Source organism: Symsagittifera roscoffensis, chromosome 9 (genome assembly GCF_963678635.1).
Source record: "Symsagittifera roscoffensis chromosome 9, txSymRosc1.1, whole genome shotgun sequence".
Lineage (NCBI taxonomy): Eukaryota > Metazoa > Xenacoelomorpha > Acoela > Convolutidae > Symsagittifera > Symsagittifera roscoffensis.
The window spans coordinates 47,925,746-47,949,321 of NC_087070.1; the positions used below are offsets into that span (position 1 = coordinate 47,925,746).

The 23,576-nt window shown below is 39.0% G+C and overlaps 1 protein-coding gene across 5 annotated transcripts in view; it reads left to right on the forward strand.

Moving 5' to 3' along the window:
- LOC134854593 (prominin-1-A-like) overlaps positions 1–23,576 on the forward strand; it is a 94,896-nt gene that overhangs the window by 25,140 nt on the left and 46,180 nt on the right. For all 5 annotated transcript variants that reach the window (XM_063870916.1, XM_063870917.1, XM_063870915.1 and 2 more), the window contains 9 exons: positions 1,056–1,176; positions 2,114–2,183; positions 2,979–3,277; positions 3,509–3,635; positions 17,575–17,654; positions 17,724–17,788; positions 18,874–19,026; positions 22,638–22,868; positions 23,209–23,302. In XM_063870916.1, coding sequence (XP_063726986.1) covers positions 1,056–1,176; positions 2,114–2,183; positions 2,979–3,277; positions 3,509–3,635; positions 17,575–17,654; positions 17,724–17,788; positions 18,874–19,026; positions 22,638–22,868; positions 23,209–23,302 — 1,240 coding nt within the window. The remainder of the gene's footprint in view (positions 1–1,055; positions 1,177–2,113; positions 2,184–2,978; positions 3,278–3,508; positions 3,636–17,574; positions 17,655–17,723; positions 17,789–18,873; positions 19,027–22,637; positions 22,869–23,208; positions 23,303–23,576) is intronic.

Genomic DNA, 23,576 nt, shown 5'->3' on the forward strand with positions numbered 1-23,576 from the left:
GATTATTGTCCATGAAACTCCAGTGAGGGTGTGCTACAACGGAGGCTGTTTTTCTAGATAGAAGTTTTGTGTAGGTAATCTTGCCTAGTTTCTCGTGTTTTTTGCGCAGAAGTGATCTTTTTCTTTTTTTGTTTAGAAATAAACAGTTTCTGGAAAAAAATAACAAACAACAGTTCACTGCTCAACCGCAACGAGATAAACATGCTTCGAGTATACATAACAACAGTATCAATGCAATGCAAAATTACACTTGTTACAACAATTGTTATTCTGCTAAAACTAGTAATTTTTATCAAGGACTGTAGACAAGTGGTTCGAGCAAACACAAAGGAATCGGATGGTCAGGGGATCGAGACTCACCAGGAGAAGTTTTTATAGCCTAGATTTAGCTAATTGCTGCTCAAAATTAAGACGAAAACTTACGAAACTTAAGAAAATTCTTGCTTTATATAAAAATTTCAAAAAGAATTTCTGACCGGAAATTAGATTAGATATAAAGTATTTCAGGTCAGATATAAAGATTTTTCTCGGTACGGGCAGTAACCGGCAATACTTGCTTGATATTGGATTCGATAGATAAATGGTTCTTAACATTAAAATAATCTCTAGAAAAAATTAGTGGCATTGCGGCATTGCTTTGTGCTGTGTTGTAAAAAAAAACTCAATCTCGAACTGTTTTCACAAAAAGTTGTCTGAACTGCCTAAGCTTTTGCCATAATAGTGTCTTATGATCTTTGATGAGAGCTCTGAAAAGATATTAGTCAACCCAAAAACCTTATAAAATTTGAATGACTTTAGAAAATTGTGCGTTTGAAAAAATTTAATCCGGCCCTGTGTATTCCCAATAAATTTATAATTTCAATAGAATTTAGCTTCAGTAAAATTCGGGTGAGTCATTTTGATCTTATTTTGTTTGGTTACAAAATCAGATTCGGTCGGGAAACGAGGTACGGTGCGGCGCGATCATGGGATTTATTTAATAATATTTTTTGTATTTAAATTATTTTAATAGGGATTTATTTAATTATTACATGAATATTTTTTTTTTGATTTAGGGTATGTGGCCTGATGCTTCTTTGGGTGAACTTTGACCTCGGGTCTTCCACTGACAATCTGCAGACTACCCTGGAGAATGGAAAAACTGATCTCAGGACTTACAGCAAAAACGTGGAAAAGGTCACTAATTTTCTCTTCTGAAAATATAAAAGACCAACCCCCCTCCCCGTCCTTTTGAACATCTATAATTAAAATTGTCATTGTAATGAAATTAAAGTCATTCATTAAAGAGTTTTTAAAGCGTTTAAACACTTTTTTTGGGAAGGTTATTTTATTTTTATCTCAAAACGCTCATAAACATTCTCGTCTTTTTTACTATCGAAGAAAGACATTTTTACTGCCGAAGAAAGCATTTACTCAATAATGACCTCTTCTTTTAAGAAAGGGGATGTAATGTTTGAAGTAGATTAAAGGTACCAATTTAGTCCAGTTTTCGACCAATCAGATAGCAGCATAATAAATTGATTTACCTTGACTATAATTTTTTGTATCTCTATGTAACTTGATTTGTTATATCACTTTTAATGTAATTGATATATTTGCAGGGGCGGATCTAGGATTTTCTCGAGGGGGGGGGGCTGATTTTCAAAAAATTTTCCAAAATTTTGACGACCTTTTTTTTTTTTTAGGTCGACCAAATTGATTTTTCGAGCTCTACCAAAGCACTGTTTTGCCCCTATATTGGCAAAAATTTCTGCGCCTCAGGCAAATTTTTGAAAAAAACAGTCAAAAAAGCCGTTTTTGGGCACTTTTTGAAAAATGTTGACAAAAAAATCGCTTTTTTTTTGGCGCGCGCTCCCCCTCAAAGTTAGTATATATTGGCGCCGAAGGCGCCTTTAGAAAAATTTTAGGGTCGGCCGGCCAAAAATGGATTTCTGAAAAAGTATCAAAGGGGGGACCCTTTGGGTCGGCAGGGGGTCGAATCCCTGAGGGTCGAAGCCCCCCAGCCCCCCCTAAATCCGCCCCTGTATATTTGTCTAACCATTAAGTAAAACTTTGAACTTAAAACGCTTTAAAAGTCAAGAAATCGTGTAAATAGGTTGTGTATTTTTTTCAGGGCTACCAATATGCGATTTCGAAACAACTACTCAGCCTAAAGGAGGTGCTCTACAGCCTAAACTTAAACGGTAAGTTAAATTATCTTCTTCAGTCTTTTATTTTTTATTATTTGAAACATTATCTTGAATAATTTTACATCGAATATTGTCAATTTTTAACATTTATTGATTTTTGTTCCGACTTTCGATACGAAAGTAACGGAATATTTGTGCTCGGGGTGGGTTTTTTTTTCAGACAAATTTCGACTTTTTAACTAGCCATTTTTGACGGAATTTTTTTATATCATTCAAAAAGTATTGTTGTCCTGAGCTTAAATTTGAAAAGATATTTTACCTGTGATCATTTTTCGTAAAGTTATGAGGGTTTAAAGGTTGCCATTTTGGCCATTTTGACCAATTTGGGACAATTAACGCGCGATATAATTCGAGCTATTAACGCGTAAGCGGAGATTTAATCGTCTTAGAATTATCGCTCCAAATTGGTTGAACTAAGCTTATTTGCCATAATTCATTTGTTAAAATGAGCGAAATCTATTTTTTTTATACATTATATGGTGTGTGGGGGGATGATTTCATAAAAAAAAATTCAAATTTTAGAGTTTTTTTTTCTATTTTTTATTATATTTATTTTTTTAATGTTATTACTGTCCCATAAACCTTATAAGGCAGTCGGAACAACCAGGGCTTCGCCCTGATACGAGCAGTCTTGTTATGTTATCAAGCCAACCCTTGTAAAAATTCTTTTTTTTTTATTCTAAACAATTTTACCTTTGACAACTTCTCAACCCAGTGTTCAATAAATTTTTCTTCTGTTTTAATAAAGTCCTCATATTTTTCATAAACCATATAAAAACTTTAATTTAGATACGGAAAATACGCTGGGAGTCATGATTCAGAATCAAATAATCGAAGACAACCCGAAGTTCGCCGAAGCGAACGGTACTCTAAATATACTCAACGAACAAGTAGACCTTTTGCTGCATCTGTACTTGGACGTGAACAAAAATTCAGCTAGTGCGGTCGATGATCAGACATCTCTGTTAGCCGATTTGAAATTATTGATGGAAGATTTGAACACGACTAAGAGTGAATGTGGCTCTGAATGTGACGATATTCCAGTAACGCAAGAAACTTTGTATCCTCCCGACGATGATTTTGAAGCGGTAAGCTATATCTCCGAGGTATTCACCCAATTCTCCTATCGAAAAACTGAGCTTTTCACATGATGGAAGGTTCAATTATCTAACCAATGAAAATCCTCCAAATAGACCGTTAAAACATTTTGAGTTCTTTCAAGTTTTTGGTTGATTAGCAGATAGAACTTTTTGTAATTTGGTTCAACTTTCATGAAAGAGTCACTTAAAAAATAAAAGAAGTTTAGAAATCTGTTTTAGAACTTTGCGAAGTACGATGAGTTGTTGAATTTGGAAATAGACATGCAGATTCTGGTGATTAAGAGCAAGAAGCAGTTTGACATTATACCGGCCGACACCAATGGACAAACTTTGGATGTTCAAAAAGGTGAGCAAAAACATCAGGGGACTCATTTGAACTAGTCGAAATCACATACACCCAGAGGCGGATCTAGGAAATTCTGGTAGTTCTGAAAAAGTAGCTGTTTTTTTGCATGCAGCAGATGACAGTATCGAAATCCAACAGAGACCTGATTTTGGGGCCTAGGAAATTAGACGATAAGCAAATTAGACAGATGCTACAAAAACGAAATTAGACTGATTTTCTTTTTTACAGATCTGCCATTTTAGACGAAAAAACTATGAAAAGGAAAGGGCCAACAAACATTTTTCTCAAGAGTCAAGTTTCACAAATACAAAAAGAACATAAAATGTCAATACCTCTCAAAAACAATTAGTTTAAATGAACATAAAATGTAAAATCCGAATATTACAAGAGAGTTTTGAATTGAACAAATTATGCATGATTGACTTGTAAGTTTTTGGCCACCGAAATTTAACTGCAAGCAATTTTTTTTCTAACGCAATTTGTCTGCAGACAAATTTAAGAATTTCTGCAGAGAATTTTACAGAGAATTTCGTCTATTTTCCCACAATTGCAGTTTTGCAAAACCGTCTAATTTCTTTTTAAGTACCTCCCCGCACTGAAGTTTCATGGATAAAAATCGATTATATTAGATAGTCAGTCTCTACAAAATAACAAAAATAATCGATTATAATCGATTGAAAATGGATTATAATGATAATGTTTTTTGAGCAATAAAATCCCAATATAATCGATTATAATCAAAAGAAAAAAAATCCATTTTGATCGATTATAATGGATTATAATCTATTTATTCAAATCTTTTTGTATGTTTTCATTTTTCATAATTTTGTTAAGCTTAAGTTAGTTATTTTCTTCTCTCGCTTAATTTCATTTTTTCTTATTTTCAATCGAGTTATGAAAAATTACAAAAGGTTACCTCTAGATCCCACACCAACTCCCCCACCCCCCCCCCCCACTCTTACCCGTTCTACAGTTAGATGTCCCCTAACTAGAGAGAGAGAGAGAGAGGGGGGTACGTCGTGGTTGGATGGTACGTGGGGGGATGGGGGTACGTTGGGGGATGGGGGTACGTGAGGGGGGTACGTCGTGGGGTGGAGGTTACGTGGGGGGGGGGGGGGGGGGGGGGGGGTACGTGGGGGGATGGGGGTACGTTGGGGGATGGGGGTACGTGAGGGGGGTACGTCGTGGGGCGGAGGTTACGTGGGGGGGGGTACGTTGGGGCGGAGGGGTTGACGTGAGGAGCTGGTCAAAAATGCCGTTTTTGGGCTTTTTTGTAAAATTACTACACATTGGCCGCCCCTGGATGAACGTGTTCTTCGTTCAAGTTTTGCAGAAAGTTGCAAAAATATGAGTCATTATTTAAAAAATATAGTCAATTTTTATGGATTTTATGTACAAAAAAAATCCATTATATTGAAAACAAAAATGGATTATAATCGATTATAATGGATTATAATGGATTTAAATTTTTTCAAAATAATCGATTATAATCGATTAAAAATCGATTATGTGGTCTAATTTTGACATGATAATCGATTATATTGACAACATTTTGGTCAACGAAAATCCATTATAATCGATTATTACCCATGAAACTTCGGTGCGGTTCGGAAACTTCGGTGCTTTTGGCTCTTTTTCATTTTCCCCCCACCTGCAATTTTTTATAATTAAAATTACTGTTCGCATTGTCCGATTGTCATGAAAATTGACATACAAATAAATTAGGCCATGGCAAACATATTTAGTTTTCATAGTTAACCTTGTAAAACCACTCCTTAGACTATAAAATTGATTCTCATGTGAGATGGGGGGAAAAGGAAAAACAGCCGGTCTTTTTCCTACTGGGTTCCCAATCATATTCCAAATTCAACGCTCTAAATCCGCCCTGTGCCAAATTGTATTTCAAATCATATACATCGCTAACTAATGTTTGTTCTTACAACATTTGACAAAGTCCTGCTGTTCGGTAATCAAAAAATTCCATTAGGAAAAAAAGTTATTAAACCTAAGAAGTTGCAATCATAAAAACTATGGCCTTGAGAGAAAACTACGACTGGCTATGGCGGAAAAAATTGCGCCTGGCTTCTCAGAACCATTAACGAAGTAACAGATCGCCAACCTACTTACAAACAATAGCGGATTTCATGGGGGAAGGGGGGAGGGAGTGAGGCAGGGACTTCAGAGACTTGGCCCCATGCCGACCCAAAGGGTCCCTCCTTTGTACTATTTTGAGATAGTGATTTGGGATAGCTGAGAAAATCAATTTGTTCGACCTACCAAAAAGGTCGAAAAAAAAATGATTGAAAAACTGCGCCTAACATTTTAGAGTTCTCAAGGAAACAAAACAATGCCTCCTCAGTCTTAAAAACAGGGCGCTCATCAAAATATTAATGCCTAACTACGTGGCATTCTTTAAAATTTAAGGCTTCCAAAGAGCGTAAGATAATAATTAAAATTTAGAAAAATTAAGGAAGTGTTGACCAAAACTTCAATTCTTGCATTTTCTATGAATTAAAAACGTCTTGAATTGAAAACAAATCCATATAGTTTAGTACGTATGGAAACCTATGTGATTTAAGAAACCTACATGAAAAACATTTAGTTTCTCATTCATGAACTATCTAGGAGTAATATTTGTTTCTCAAGTTAAAGAAACCCTTACTACGTAGCACTAATCTTACTATTAAAAAAAACTGAGAGTATCTTTTTTCACAAAAATCTTAAATAAATCTTGTTTTTGAGTTTTGCTTTATAGTTTAGATTTTGTCCGAAAACAAAAAAACCAATAATAATTCTTCAAATAATTAAACCCACTAATAGCGTGGGAAAAAAAACTAGGAGAAGCATTTTTTCCAGAAATTTTAAATAAGTCGTGTTTTTGAGTTTTGCTTTATAACTTTGACTTTGTCCGAAAACATAAGGAGAGCAAAAGGATTCTAAGAAATGTCACCCAAAATCATAAGTTATAATGTTAATTTTGTTTATACGGGAAAAAAAATTGAAAAAAATCAGTTGCTCGAAGTAAAATGCCATTTTTACAGAGATTTTAGTTTATTTCAGCATAATTGATAACCATAGTTAATGTGGTTGTAGAATTGGCGATTCTACTGTCATACATGCTATAGTAACCTGAGCGTAAGATTGGTTCGTCATTAAGTTAAGTAGTACAGCCAACAAAGGGTAAAGTTCGAAATAGTTCAATCTTCGAAGATATCGTCCCTCCTATGCCAAAAAACAAAATTTGACAAAATTGTTGAACCCCCCCCCCCTCAAAATTGGAACTAAGAAAGCTAATGTTATACAAATCAGAGGAGCGATACTAGAGATGATTTGAACCGGGCATGCAAAAATCGGGACCCGTCAGACCCTTGGGGGGGGGGCAAGTGATAAAGGTCCCCGGAAGTGTAAATGGCCCTATCAGAACTCGAAAACTAGCGGCGGTATCGGGCTCAAATTCTAGTTTGTTGAAGGCCTAGTTAAGGGAAGCTTAAGTTTGGAACCCCAGACCCCTAAGACTCCCACTTCCGGTTTTATACCCTAAGTAAACAAACCCACCCCTAACTTCCGGAAGTCGTTTCTCGGCCACCGAGAAGCGCAGGGAGCTGAAACTTGGAGGGATGATAGGTAATGGCAAGATACATCTTGTATTATAATTTGAATCAAATCCGGGCTTTGGACCGGAAGCTATTAACACTTGAAAAAACACCCCTTTAGACCGGAAATAGGCAATTTACGCGAAATGATGAACGGTGGCATAAGTATTTTATTGCGGCCATGGACATAGGATACGGACCCCCCCCCCCCAAAAAAAAACCTGGTCAGTGAAAACCCTCCGGCGACTCCTTCCGGTGTTAAATGCCTTTTTACGGAAAAAAGTGATACTTTGGACCTTAGAAATGGGACAACGTGTGAAGTATTAATGGGATACGAATGGAACTTGGTAGTTAGGACCCGCATGGGATCTTGAACCCAAATTTGGAAGTTTGACCCCGGAAATTTGACCTTAAGTTGACCTTTGGGCGTTTTGATTTCATGGTAAGCCCCAAGATTAACACCGGAAAGTGGCGTTTTTCCCAGTCCAACCACTGGAAATGAGAATGGGTCCCCTTGCAAAAAATTGGGAGGAAAACTTATATATTGGGAAATAGAGCGGAAGCCGACAGAGATACATTCTTATATTGCAATCTTGGAGTAGTGGATTTAATTCAAAATGGACTTGGTAAACATTCGGTTCTGTTTAGCTTGGCAAATGATCTATTCAAAACAATTAAGCTGGACTAAAGAAAAGTAGTCCCAGAGCAATCTCATAGTAATAGGACCGCTGCATGAGAGTTAAGTTTCCTAATTAGTATGAAAGGACGGGGATTTTACGTGGCTTCCCGCTGGTGACTTTTTGCTTTGATTTGACCCCTAATAGACGAACTACGTTCCTTTGATAGCTAGAAAGTCGGGATTGGAACAGAGTACAGGTAGAAATTTGAGATGCTTGGAACGAATTAGCTACCAATGAAAAGGGTCTCCCCTACCCTTGGGAGGTCGGACCGTTAACGGGATAATTAAAATAAAGACCTTGGTAGGATTACTCAGTGAACAAAGCATGGTTTGAAGGTTGAGTTGAACTCGAGAGCTGAAGTTCACAGAGTTCAGGAATTGGTTGATTAGAATCGTGTGACATTTGTTTGCTTGATCAAATTGTGACGGCTACCGCATGCCGGGTATCTATCAAGTGTGAAAAGATTGATAAAATAAACCGAAGTTGGCACGTGGCAGTGTTGACAGGAGGAGGGATATAGTCTTAAAACATGTGCGGAGGGGTGATTTAGGCGGATGTCAGGACTGATAGGGAATGGTGTGACTTAAGTAAAACTAAGTGTAAAGAAAGATAAGGAATTGGAGGGTACCGAAGAGCCTTTAAGATTCAGAACAGTTGTTGGATACTATTAAGAGTAGTTGGTTCTCAATCAGAGAAGAGAACAATTATTGCTAGTGAGCGAGTTGCGCTGGAACCCGAGTTTAGTACCGCGTTGAAATAGATGTGCGAGCGAGTTCCGCTGGAACCCGAGTTTAGTACCGAGTTGAACTAGTTGTGTCGCTGCTCTGCTAGATTAGGCGAGTTTTGAATCGATTCAAGCAAAAATTGATGAGAGATTGAAGGGAACGGGACACGGGCTTCAATATTGAAGTTGCTAAGTATTAGTGAGCTCAGTAAGGGCTCTGTAAATTGTTTTATTTCCTTTGCGATTGAGTATTTACTCATTGTGCCCGCGATTTGCTGAACTAGCTAGAAGCGTAAAAGGAGAAAAGAGCAGAAATTAAGGGGGAAATTGCGTAATTCTTTGATCGGCCGATTTAGTCTAATTACCAACATAACCCTTTCGGGATTGTGGGTCATATCGTGTCTTGGTGTCCCTCGCTAGTACAGAGTATAAAGGGGAGGAACTCTGCGGACTCTTAAGTAGAGTGAAAATGTGCTTAGAGAAGACGACTCCCGTAATAACGATCTTTGGATCCAGCAACGACGAGTGTTTGACGAAGAGTAGACTAAACCACGACGAAGAAAATAAAGTGGGGCAACCTAGCAGCAAACGAAGTATTCTTCAAAGCGAGAGTTGATGATGTGTTTCTGCTGGGAACCAAACTAGTGAGTTTGGGTTGTTCGAATTGTATCAACTACGCTGAGTTTAGAATGACGCAACCGAGGAACGAACTGAAGAGCTACTGCGGTCCAAGGCATGACGGCGCTGTCATTCATGGCTGGACGTTCATGAAGTTGGAGATAAGATCAATAACCGAGAAAAAAGCAGTTATTGTTGTCGAGGACTTGTTCGTACCTATGTTGATCAGTCTCAGCACACTAAAGAGGAATTCAGAAATCAGGGTGGACTATCAGCGGCGCTGTATTCATGCAGGCGGTAGTTCGGGGCCATTGTTGGAAGAGATAGGCCCTCCCTTGGACCAAAGTAGGATGTGGAAGAGTGTAGCCCACTCCGACGGTCCGAGAGTCTCCGCACGAGAATTGGGTGCACCCAGACTCGAATGGGCTGACAAGAGACGAGCTTTCGTTTGTGGCAGAGTCTGCGGCGAGGTAGCGGATATCGAGATTGACAATACGACAGATTGCAATCTGATATCTGAAGGACTGCTCGAGCTCCTCGGGTTCGCTGCCGCTGTCCGGAGGTTCAGTGGAAGTTGGAAGGAACCTTCAAAGAGAAAAATAGAAAAGTTGAGACCCTTGGATACATCAGGGCGAAGATTGAATTTGGAAGTTTCCAGGAGGTGTTCACATTGATCATTGTCGGCAAGGGCTTGCTTGACTCCTATGTGGTCCTCAGTGCTCGGGAGCTCAAAGAGTGTCATGGTCTATTTATGAGCGACAAAGAGTCAGCCATCTGCCACGAGACTAATGCTATGCAGCCAGTCTCAGTGAAATTCGAGAAACTACCAAAAACAGTCACAATCGTGCTGAACGAGGAAGCAGTTGGGACTAAGAAGAAAATGACGATGAGAAATTCGGAAGAATCAAAGAAGCCGAATACAAGTATGGTTAGCGAACAAACCACGATGACCGAACCCGATTTAACTACTATAACTTATTCGAGACGAAATGATAACGACGATTCATCCGGCAGTAGATTGGTGCTGGAAGCGGCTGAAGGGCCAAACGAGGTTTGCCCGAAACAGCACTTGGTTGTTGGGTTTGTGGACAACCTCCTAATTTGGATGGAGCTGGAAGAGACTACTGCAGTCCACATGATGAATGTATGGGCTTTCATGATCCTAGAATCTTCCCTTCAGCTTGAGGCGGTCAACGGGAAAAGTCACGAGTGGTGGGATGATCAGGTTAATGACGTTGTTTTTTTGGGCCAGGCAGAAGTGGATGTGCAGATTGGGACATTCACCGAGCGACTGGATGTCGTTGTGGTGGCGGCTACTGAGATAGAAGTCGACGTCGTAATGAGCCTCAAACATTTGGAAGGACGACACGGGATGCTCCTCGAACGTCCCAGAGGAGTGCTACGGACTGGAAGGGAAGGAACAGTTGAGGTGATCATCGAAGACTGCGAAGAAACGATTTCACATCACTTCGAAGTTGTGCTTGACGGGGGCAGAAACCCAGAGATCCCAAGAGCAACGAGCAAAGTTAAAGACGAAAACCAGCTGGCCCACGAAGGGTTTGGTGTATTGGCCGAGCCTGTTGGCAAAGAGGGCGTCATGTAAGGATCACGTAGCGGTGAAGCAGAGCTCATTGCCCGCGCCGAGACCCAGTTTTTCGATTTTTTACCTAGCGAGGGTAACGTTGAGGTCGCAACTGAAGTCAAATCAAACGCAGGGTGGAGAACGAGATCAGTTGAAACTCTCAGGAAGTTTGTGAATGCGTTCGCAACTGGCGTGTATATGGACACAGAACTTGTCGACAAGATTGTGGGCAACTTGATGCTACTGGATGCTTTTCAGACGTTGCAGCCACGACCGGTTGTACTGCCGTTCAACGGAAGATTGATTGGAAGATGTGACAAAAATGTCCGAGATGTTGAAGTGGTGGGATTAATTTCCGTGGAGATCAAGCTGGGGAGACTAAAGAGATTTTTCCAACCGTAGTCATGGAGAACCACGAGATTGACACGGACATGGTTCCGAGTACTCGATAGATGAACGAATGTATAGGAAGTTTCTATGATGAGAAGTCAAAGAAAATCTTCACGAATGCCGATCCGAACTCTGCAGTGCCGTTCGAATGGGATTCAGCTTTGCGACCCCAGAAAAATGATCTAGTTGGAGTATCGCCAATGCATTCTGTAGCTGGGTGAGAAGAAGGAGCAAAGAAGCAGATGAACGCTTACAAGGGAGAAGAACTTTGTTGTGAGCCAATATCGGACACAGGTGAGAAGATGGTTGCATCGACTTCTGTGGAACAGGACGACAAGTACTGGATGCCATGTCGCGCCTTCACGAATGATTATGTCAACGGAAGGGCGGCCAAAATTGAATTGGATCGGGACATTGAATGGACCCTGTTAAGCTACAAAACCTACCGATCGATTGGATCAGAGGTGCCCCTGAGACAGGCCGAGGAAATTCTTGAGACAAAAAATCGGAGAAAGTTTTGATTGATCGGAAGATTGATTGGAAGATGTGACAAAAATGTCCGAGATGTTGAAGTGGTGGGATTAATTTCCGTGGAGATCAAGCTGGGGAGACTAAAGAGATTTTTCCAACCGTAGTCATGGAGAACCACGAGATTGACACGGACATGGTTCCGAGTACTCGATAGATGAACGAATGTATAGGAAGTTTCTATGATGAGAAGTCAAAGAAAATCTTCACGAATGCCGATCCGAACTCTGCAGTGCCGTTCGAATGGGATTCAGCTTTGCGACCCCAGAAAAATGATCTAGTTGGAGTATCGCCAATGCATTCTGTAGCTGGGTGAGAAGAAGGAGCAAAGAAGCAGATGAACGCTTACAAGGGAGAAGAACTTTGTTGTGAGCCAATATCGGACACAGGTGAGAAGATGGTTGCATCGACTTCTGTGGAACAGGACGACAAGTACTGGATGCCATGTCGCGCCTTCACGAATGATTATGTCAACGGAAGGGCGGCCAAAATTGAATTGGATCGGGACATTGAATGGACCCTGTTAAGCTACAAAACCTACCGATCGATTGGATCAGAGGTGCCCCTGAGACAGGCCGAGGAAATTCTTGAGACAAAAAATCGGAGAAAGTTTGGATGTAGTCGGCAAAGGGTCGGCTGTGCTGCAACTGGGACAATTTAACAGAAGGATCGATGTCTTGGTGGTCGATGGACTGGATGTTGATCTAACATTTGGACTCGTTTGGTATGAACGGAACGAGGATTTCGTTTTCGACATGAAGAACGATGTTTTGAAAACTGGAAAGAAGTGCAGTAGTCCAATTGAGGTTAGATTCAGATGTCCTGGGATTCCATCCTGGGCGATTTCGCGTCCGAGATGGAATGGAGACAGGCAGAGTATGCGTCAACGCAGATGTGTCTACAGACTCTTGTGAGGCGGAGAGTGCGAAGCCGCTAAAGTGGGCGCTGGCTTACACCGAGAGTGCAGGTTCTGGCTCAAAAATGGCTGGGTTTGACGTGGCAGTGACACGCGAAAATAAAACCGGCAAAGTGGGAACAGTTGACGACGCTGCCGAGCGAGTCGGCACCGAAGTTTCCGAAAGTAGCGGTCAGGAAAACGAGTGAAAGGGAAGGAGTCATGGCTCTTTGAGAGAAGGTGATCTGGAGAATTGCGAACCCGACGACAACTCAATGGAACACGTCTGACCAAAGGAGACGGGACACAATGTGAAATCGGTCGATGAGCATAGTGAAGAGAAAGCTGTGGTAAAAGGCGAGGTTACGAGTGGAAAATTGATTGAAGTGGGGGAGTCAATGCGTGGAATTGGATAATGTTGCCGTTTCCTTCCAATTTTGAGTCGCCTAATTACATCCTTGCTGTCACACAGAAACGATACACGAAGCGTACTCACGATGGTTGGACGGGAGAGAAAAGATGTAACGATTGATCCGGGCGGGAATGAGAACGACACGAAGGGCTCTTTCGACGGATCTGACGATGATGAGTTGAGTTTTGACGAGGACGAGACTGCAGATGGTTCTCTGAGTAGTGGGGACAATGTCTCTGCGGGAGGACAGATGATGAAAGAAACCGTTCAAAGGCCAGATGACAATAACACGTACGAAACAAAAAGTACTTGGGCTGAATCGTGCCAAGAGATGACGGAAACCACGTGCAAACATAGAATGTCTACGGAAGTATGGGACGAACGTCAAAATCTGCAAGCGAGTAGCAGCTCAGAAGGTTCATTCAGGCCTTTCAAGCTATGCCAAACAGACGAAGAACGAGCTGGATTCGACGCCAGAAGGGAAGTGGGGCTTAAAGAAAAGAAGGTTGCCAACTCGCATTGATCGATGAAAAAAGTCTGGACTCATTCGGGGAAGCTGAGGTTGACCGGGGCTGGGTTAAATCTGAATGCGAGGTCCCCAAGCAGTGCTGGCGACCACCCGACGATAAGGTGACAAATGAAGACGGAGAAGGTGACTAGACGGTGCCGCAGCAGGACTACAGGCACCTCGTGCTCGAGGACAGATGGAAATGACAGTAGAAGACTTGAGGTGAGAGATCGGAAGTGTGAAGTTGCCGGATTGCAGTGAGTGAAACTGAAAACTCTTTCTCCCTCTCTACCTTACTAATCTCATCCGCGACATTTATAATTGCATTAGAAGTATCTCTACCAGTAGGACGGATAGAAACTGAGTGAAATTTTTGGTTGAACACTTTATAGTTTCGATAGAATGGTGGAGGCATTTCACAACGCCTTGAAAATCTTTCTTAGACTTTTAGTTGCTTCACTCAAGGAAGCAACCCTTGGTGCTAACATAGATAAATTGATTATGAAAGAGTCTACGGAAACTGAAGCCCACGGTTCGCTGCGTTGCAACACGTAAACGATGGTGCATATAAGTTGTGTCAAAAACTGGAGAGTCGTACAAGGCGGTGTAGTATAGCAGAAAAAGCGAAAATCTTGTTATCCAAAAAAAATTGTTGTTGAAAGAGGGATTAGATATTAGACAAAGAGTCGAGTTGAGGTGTTAGATTAGTAGATTTATATACCTTAGTAGAGAGACGGTAAAAAGAATTGTTTTTAGCATTGTTCGACAGAATAATATGCTAGAAATGAAGACTGTAGAATTGGCAATTATACTGTCTTACATGCTATAGTAACCTGAGCGTAAGATTGGTTCGTCAATAAGTTAAATAGTACAGCCAACAAAGGGTAAAGTTCGAAATAGTTCAATCTTCGAAGATATCGTCCCTCCTATGCCAAAAAACAAAATTTGACAAAATCGTCGAACCCCTTCCCTTCAAAATCGGAACTAAGAAAGCTAATATTATGCAAATCAGAGGAGCGATACTAGAGATGATTTGAACCGGGCATGCAAAAATCGGGACCCGTCAGACCCTTGGGGGGCAAGTGATAAATGTCCGCGGAAGTGTAAATGGCCATATCAGAACTCGGAAACTAGCGGCGGTATCGGGCTCAAATTCTAGTTTGTTGAAGGCCTAGTTAAGGGAAGCTTAAGTTTGGAACCCCAGATCCCTAAGACCCCCACTTCCGGTTTTATACCCTAAGTAAACAAACCCACCCCTAACTTCCGGAAGTCGTTTTTCGAGCACCGAGGAGCGCAGGGAGCTGAAACATGGAGTGATGATAGGTAGTGGCAAGATACATCTTGTATTATAGTTTGAATCAAATTCGGCGGTTGGACCGGAAGCTATTAGCAATTGGAAAAACACCCCCGTAGACCGGAAATAGGCAATTTACGCGAAATGATTTACAGTGGCATACGTATTTTTTTTGCGGCAATGGACAAAAAATACGGACCCCGAAAAAAGACCCCTAGTGAGTGAAAACCCTCCGGCGACTCCTTCCGGTGTGAAAAGCCTTTTTTCCGGAAAAAATGATGCTGGGCCTTAGAAATGGGATTACTTGTGAAGTATTAATGGGATATGAATGGAAATTGTTAGTTAGGACCCCCATAGGATCTTGAACCCAAATTTGGAAGTTTGACCTCAGAAGATTGACCTTAAGTTGACCTTTGGGCGTTTTGACCCCAAAATTGTTGGAAAGCCCCAAGATTAACACCGGAAAGTGGCGTATTTCCCAGCCCAACCCCTGGAAATGAGAATGAGTCACCTTGCTAAAAAACGGGAGGAAAACTTATATATTGGGAATTAGAGCAGAAGCCGATAGAGATACAGTCTTACATAGCAACCTTGGAGTTGTGGATTTAATTCAAAATGGACTTGGTAAACATTGGGTTCTGTTTAGCTTGGCGAATGATCTATTAATAAAAATTCGACTAGACTAAAGAAAAGTAGTCTCAAAGCAATCTGTTAGTAATAGGACCGCGGCATGAGATTTAAGTTTCTTAAAAAATATGAATGGATAGGGTTTTTTTTTCTTTGGCTTATCGATGGTGACTTTCTGGTTTGATTTGACCCCTTATAGACGAACTACGTTCCTTTGATAGCTAGAAAGTCGAGATTGGAATAGAGTACAGGTAAAAATTTGAAATGCTTGGAACGAATTAGCTACCAATGAAAAGGGTCTCCCCCTACCCTTGGGAGGTCGGACCATTAACGGGATAATTAAAATAAAGACCTTGGGAGGATTACCGAGTAAACATAGCATGGTTTGGAGGTTGAGTTGAACTCGAGAGCTGAAATTCACAGAGTTCAGGAGTTGGTTGATTAGAATCGTGTGACATTTGTTTGCTTGGTCAAATTGTAACAGCTACCGCATGCCGGTTATCTATTAAGTGTGAGAAGATTAATAAAAGAAAACGAAGTTGGCACGTGGCAGAGTTGACAGGAGGAGGGATATAATCTTAAAACATGTGCGGAGGGGTGATTTAGGCGGATGTCAGGACTGATAGGGAATAGCGTGACTTAGGTAAAACTAAGTGTAAAGAAAGATAAGGAATTGGAGGGTACCGGAGAGGCTTTAAGAGTCTGAACAGTTGTTGGCTACTATTAAGAGTAGTTGGTTCTCAATCAGAGAAGAGAACAGTTATTGCTAGTGAGCGAGTTGCGCTGGAACCCGAGTTTAGTACCGGGTTGAAATAGTTGTGCGAGCGAGTTCCGCTGGAACCCGAGTTAAGTACCGAGTTGAACTAGTTGTGTCGCTGCTCTGCTAGAGTAGGCGAGTTTTTAATCGAGTCAAGCAAAAACTGATGAGCGATTGAACGGAACGGGACACGGGCTTCAATATTGAAGCTGCTAAGTAGTAGTTAGCTCATTAAGGGCTCTGTAAATTGTTTTATTTCCTTTGCGATTGAGAATTTTTTCATTGTGCCCGCGATTTGCTGAACTAGCTAGAAGCGTAAAAGGAGAGCCGAAAAAAGCTGAAATTAAGGGGGAAATTGCGTAATCCTTTGATCGGCCGATTTAGTCTAACCACCAACATAACAATGTTGGACATGGCACAGAATTTTTGCAAATTTTCTACAAAATTTTTTCAAAAACCATCCAATTAAGAACTAAGAAGAAAAAGAATTATAATTGGTTATGATGCACTGTAATGGTTTTTTGGTTTTTAAAACAAACGATTTCATCAATTATCTTGACAAATTAATCAATATCAATATAAAAAAAGAATAAGTTCGATTACTACGGACGATAATGGAAATATAATTTTTTTCGAAAAAAAAAAGATTATAATGATGAAAAAAAATAATTTTTTGATCTGGATGGTACATCTGTTATGGGTTATAATGGATTATTTTTGTCGCGGAAGTCCATAATAACCTATCAAAATCCATGGTCCCTTGCTGTCGGTGCGTTATGAACAAAAAAATAGTTGTTGCAAACAAGTTTTTTTGGGAAATGATTGCTTAAGCATAAAATGAGTTTGAGAAAAAAAGAACGAACAATTAATCTATGATTTTGAAATAAGTACTGCAACTTAAAATAGTACTTCAAAATAAGTACTTCGAAGTAAAAATAATTGCATGTCATACGCCTTTACTATATAGAAACTGTATTATACAACTGTATATACAACAGTATATACAACTGATACTATACACCCATATAATATACATATATGAAAATAAATAACCCTTTCACCATAAAATAGTTACAGATAAAATTAGATAACCGTCGAATCAGTCAATTAATTTTCAAATTTGCCTTTTTCTCGCCAAATAGTTTTCTACGTTTTTTCGAGTTTTCATTCAATTCTACAGTTTTTTTTCGAGATGACGGCTTGTAAAAATAGCTCTTTAGACTCACATTTTTACGAACTTGGCCGACATTTACACCATCATAAATTTAATTGGCCACCAAAAAATGAGCTTGGTTTTCGTGGCTTTAAAAAAGTTTTTTTTTCTGTTTCAGCAATTCTACAGATGTTAGATGAGGCTTCAGCTAGTAGACACTCTGATTGCTACAAAGAAATTGTCAAACAAGTGTCAAATGTAAGTGAAAGCATCACAAATCGAACTACGGAATAGATTTAGGTTTTGCAAATGTTTTTTTTCTCCTAGATTTCAGAGCTGCTTCCCGGTAAAGCTTCCGACTATGAAGACATCATCTCAAACGATATTTACAGGTATTTTAGAGTCTCTCGTGGCCAATTTTTTTATGAACAGACACAGACACAACCAATTATAACAAAAAACTCGGTTTTATAAATTTGTTTCACCTAACCTATAATCTGCGCAGTACGTTTTTCGAAAATTCTTTTTGAGCTGTTTGCGCACCATTCAAATGATATTTGCACAATATGCAAACCCCAGTCTTAAATTGCATAGCCGCGAGCAGATTTTAAGTCTCGAAAGTCTGGGCAACATTTTTTCGGACGATAATCTAGTTCAATCAAATCGTGTTTGCGAAAAGTTGGACACATAAGGTGGACACTGACCAAGGTTTTTGGAACCTGATCTAAACTACATTTTATGATTGGATAAATTAGATATTTTACCAATGTAAAGTATTTAATATTAACCAATCATGATCCATCTAACTAACAATCCACTTATTTGTAAGTGCTGAAATTACTTGTAATTTCAGCACCAGAGAGATTTGAATTTAACTTAGAAATTAGTTGAACTCTCCCGAGTACTTCAGCAGCCGCAATAAACCAGTATACCCTAGATCTATTGAGCCTAGCAGAGACTAGTTAAACAACCTGAGACTAGATAGTATAAGAGTAAGATTAGGATCGGTATTAGACTAAGAAGTTGCACGAATCTATCCGGCCGAAAATAAGATAGCGTGACGAGCAGACGGTGTACCCTATCCGAAATTACTCTATGAGTTATACCCATCGATTATAACTCATTTTACTGATCATAACTTTTTGATTGTTGATAAGAGACAGGAATTTAAAGAAATTTTAAGTCAGTTTAAGCATTTTATGTCGTTTTTACAAGTAGAAGCCTTAGAAGATTTTCAAGCAAAAATTTATTGAAAAGTGATTAACAATTTAAAAATTGGATCATTTAATTTTTCAGCTTCCTTACAATAAATTCGTTTTCATGAAGGAAACCTCCTTGATTATTATTTGCACAATTCAACATTAAAAAAAGTCCGATCTTGGAAGAATGGCCAGTTAGCTGCCAATTGAGCAGTCTTGAATTCATTGACACTTTTTTCAATTGTCTGTTGACTATGTTTGTGTTTGGTTGAATGTAGAGGTTACGTGGGCTATGGCGTGGCTGCCTTGCTGCTGCTTCTGGCAATCTGTCTCACTCTGGCTGTGTGTTGTGGTGTGTGTGGCTATGACGGAGAGGCCACACCCGCCCAGAGGACCAACATCTCACACTGTGGCGGCATCACTCTCATTCTGTAAGCCTAACTAATTTGTTCTCCACTTTTTTAGGTTCTCTATAAGGCAAAGCTACTTGTTGGGCTGCAAATTCTTACACAATTCCGGATCGAGGTGCTCAATTTATTTCGACTTTCAATGTCGTGCACATGTCAGTGCTACACCAAAAAAGAATAGTCGAGACAGGGGTTTGGTTCGAGCACAAATTCGAAACATAACTCGAGAATACACTCCTGATAGATTATACTTTCCTGAATGTAATGTTTTTGCATTAAGTTCAAATAATTTACACCACTAAAACAACCTTGCTAGCATGGATTGGCTGATGTTTTTTCCCGCCCGATTCTTACTACCTCAAAGAAAGCTAGTAAGGGGTGCTTTTTCTGTCCGATACGAGGTACTCCACTTTTTCACAGTTTTTTCAGTAAAAAATCACGCATTATTGTGATCGGTTTGGCTTTTTGACCAACCATTTTTCAGGAGATTTTTTTGTCATCTGAAAGATATCGGGGTTCTGAGATGAAGATTTAAAAAAATAAGGCAGAAATGGGGTTATAGGGATATAAAAACTGCCGGAGTATTTTATCATAATAACTGACAAATACGCTGAGTATTTTATCTTAATAACGCGTAAGCCGCGAATTGTTCCGGCTCTGAAATCATTACAAATTGGGTTAAGCGCACCATTTGGCTGTATCAGCACGTTACCAGACGCAAAACTAACTAATCTGTACTCTAATTTTTCTTGCTTCGGAAAGTTTTTTTGTTATTTTTTAAACCATGAACTATTTAATAGACAATATATAGTAGTCACAACTTTTAGGGCCCCACATTGTTTCCAGCTTCCTCTTGAATCTATATCTAAACAAGACTGCTCGTATCAGGGCGAAGCCCTGAATGTTCCGACTGCCTTTTAAGGTTTATGGAGCAGTAATAACATTAAAAAATTCAATGAAATAAAACAAAAAATTTTTTTTTTCAAAACTGTGAAATTTTCTAATGAAAATCATCCCCCCACACGCTATATAAAGTACATACAAAAGGATAGATTTCGCTCCTTGTAACAAACCAATTATGGCAAATAAGCTTCTTTTAACTAATTTGGAACGATTTCTAAGACGGATTAACTCTCCGCTTACGCGTTAATAGCGCGAAATATATCGCGCGTTAATTGTCCCAAATCGGTCAAATAGGCCAAAATGGCAATCTTTAAACCCTCATAACTTTACGAAAAATGATCACAGGTGAAATATCTTTTCAAATTTAAGCTCAGGACAACAATAGCTTTCGAAAGATATAAGAAAATTCCGTCAAAAATGGCTAGTTAAAAAGTCGAAGTTTGTCTGAAGAAAAAAAAACCCACCCCGAGCCCAAATATTCCGTTACTTTCGTATCGAAAGTCGGAACAAAAAGCTGCTTCTATATCAGGTAAAATCTCTCATTGCTTGAACTGCACTCAATTGCAAATTTTAAGGAAAATTGGTTCAAAAGAAATAAGCTAACATTGTTTCTTCCTTTTATCACTCCCCATGCTATGATAAGTAAAAACAGATTTTAGCGTGTCGTGTCCTAATAGTACGATCACTTGACTGGCCTCAATTCAATTTTGACCGATTGAACGCGCCGAATAACTTGTGTTTTAAGAGCGCAATATATCGCGCGTTAAATCAACTTTTTGAAGCAGCTTTTTGAAACCCCCTTAGTTTAAAGCCAAATCAGCATTTTCAAATCCACTTACTTCAAAAAAAATGATCCTAAATGGTTTTTTAAAATTATTTTGAGCTCTCAGCAACAAAAATTTTCAGATGATATCTAAAAAGTTTCGTCGAAAACACTTAGTAATAGAAAGTTTGACCAGATAAAAAACCACCTGAAAGATAAGAATAGATATTGCGTCACTTCAAAAGTTGAAACCTTTAATTTGCTCTTTACGACGGCAAGGGCCTCATTCAAAAAATATACAATGTCTGGATAAGTTGGCTAATGTGCAAGTAGCATAGAATGTTCCGGCTCCGGTTATCATTGCAAACAGAACGAATCAAAACCAAAATCATGTTTTTTTCAGAAAATTACAAAAAAACAAACCATCAAGACTGTTCGTATATTAAAGACCAGTTGTTAGCATAAAATTTCATAAAAAAAGACAAAAGTGTTGAACAATATCAAAGATCATTAATTAATACGACCGATTAAAAGTTCAGTTTGAAACAGTTTTGTGGTGCCTTGATAATTCGAAACGCATAATAAATCGCTGTACGTGTTCAGGATGACAATAAAAATCTTCACTGCGCTCGTAAATTAGTCCAGAGCATTGCCATATTGACACTTTTCAATCCACAAATTTCCAAAAAAATAATAGAATTTTTTTTCATAATTGAACTCAAAGAAGTTTGCATCTTTTATGGAGTATAAACATTTTGCTAAAAACGACGATGATTTCGATCACAGAAATTTGACTGAATACGAAAACCACCCCAAGCAAAAATATTCCGCATGTTTTTTTGAAAGTCGTAACAAAATATCTGGAAAAAGTATAACAGGAGGAAACATGCAATGAGGCAAAAATATATACTGTTAGAAACATCTGCCGTCAGGGGTCTTTTGCTCCTAGATTTTCAAAAAAATTCATAATAATTAAGTTTCAAAATGCATTTTTTTTCAGTTCGCAGACGGCTTTTCTTCTAACAAAACATTATGGTTCTCCAAAAAAGAGGCTGACCATGGGCAGAATTGTTTATTGTTCCGACCACTGGAGGGAGTTCGTATTCGGATGGGTTTTAGTTTTTCTCTTTCTTTTTTTTTGTTTTCCACGCAATGTCAGGCAGCACAAAAAATTATCGGAACGGATCGAGTGATATATCAACTTTATGTCTTTTCAGTTGTGATTCAAACTATATTAAAAATTGTCCAAACATTATTTGTAATTTGGAGAAAAACCGGTTTGAAACTGCCTTTTTTTGTCTAATTTTGAGCGAGTACAGCATGTTTATTAAACTTTAAATGAAACCATTTACAATAGCTTTCTTGACAATTTTAGTTTTAAGCATAATCGATTTTGATAAACGCCATTTTGAAAAGCAAAAACTTCAAAAGCTCAAAAAAACATCTGCAAAAACTGATTGAAGTGTTTTTTTGATTTTTTGATTTTTTTCTCTTCAATTTTCTTCAAAAACTGTTGTCCAATTTGCCTGTTTTACTATGAGTGTCGAATATGCCTTATTTGTAGTTTTTGTCCAGATCCTTTTATCACAGCACTGAAAAACTCACTAATTTGAAAGAAAAAAACTGCGTGTTCTTAAGACTATGACTGCAACATTTTGGGCTACTTGCGCAGTAACCAGCTGTTTTTTTAAATGAATACTCCTGAATACTGTAACCATGATGATGCATTTAAAAAATTTATTTATGTTTTATTATTTTTTTCAAGAATTGGCTTACGTTTAGAGAAAAATTTATTCGTGTTGAAATCAGATTGCTTTGAAAATAAATAGTCAGAAATTCATACGCCTACAAAACTCCGCACAACAGTCAAATTAGACGTCTACACAACCTTGCCATCAAACAGTATTCGATATCGTGGTTTTTTCTCCGAAATCGCACAAATATTTCTATCAATATTTTTTCGTTTCAGGGTCACCGTTTTACTTTTCCTGACCTTCTCTCTCCTGATGCTGCTCGGACTCTCCGGCCTGATTAGTGGGGGAAACTTCCGACTGATGATGTGTGAGGATGAGTCATACAGGTTCCTGGAAAAAGTTGTGGACGTCAGAGACACAGTGCCTGGCTACCCTGGAAACTTTGCTACCTCTGTGTTGTATGGACAGCCAGATAACGATGAAGTGAAATTGGCACAGCTCATCAGGTAAGGATGGTGTTCTGACTTTGGGGTTGGGAAAAAAACTGATTAATATATCTTTACACGCGAAGCTTCAAAAGCAAATTACTATATTTCTTTGAATTGAAAGCTCCCCCCGAGCATATTTTAGATTCGCCCCTGATAATGTTGCTTTTCAAAGTTTCAAACTTTGTTCTAATGTTTTTCAAATTAACTAATACTTCAACTAGCACAATTTTCGATGGTTTTTGTGAAAATATTTAGTTTGTTTGTTTTTTGATCCAAAAATATTTCTGAACTTGAATTGTTTCATTATTTAATTCTTTCAATTAGCCTTCTAAATAATTTTGTTCCTATGTGTTGACAGAGAGTGCAAGAAAGGCGATGGGTCGGCAACCGTGGGACTCAAGTTCGACCAATACCTCAAGCCTCCTCTTCTCAAGTGTCTCTCATACGATTCGGTAAAAATATGGGATCCCTGTTATTACTTTCCACCTTGTGCAATGGGGGGGGGGGGGGGGGGGAGGCATTTGTTAATTTGTTACTAGTTACAAAATTCTAATATGTTTAACAGATGGGAATTATTTATTTGTAGGGGTGGCAACATGTTACGAGGTACCAAAGGGGGTAGTTAAAGAGATCCAACTTAAAGGTTGCTAAAAAGTCTGAGAAGCCAACTCTGCTACCCAATGCGCTTGATATTATCTCGAAACATCTGACACGCATCCATTTTGG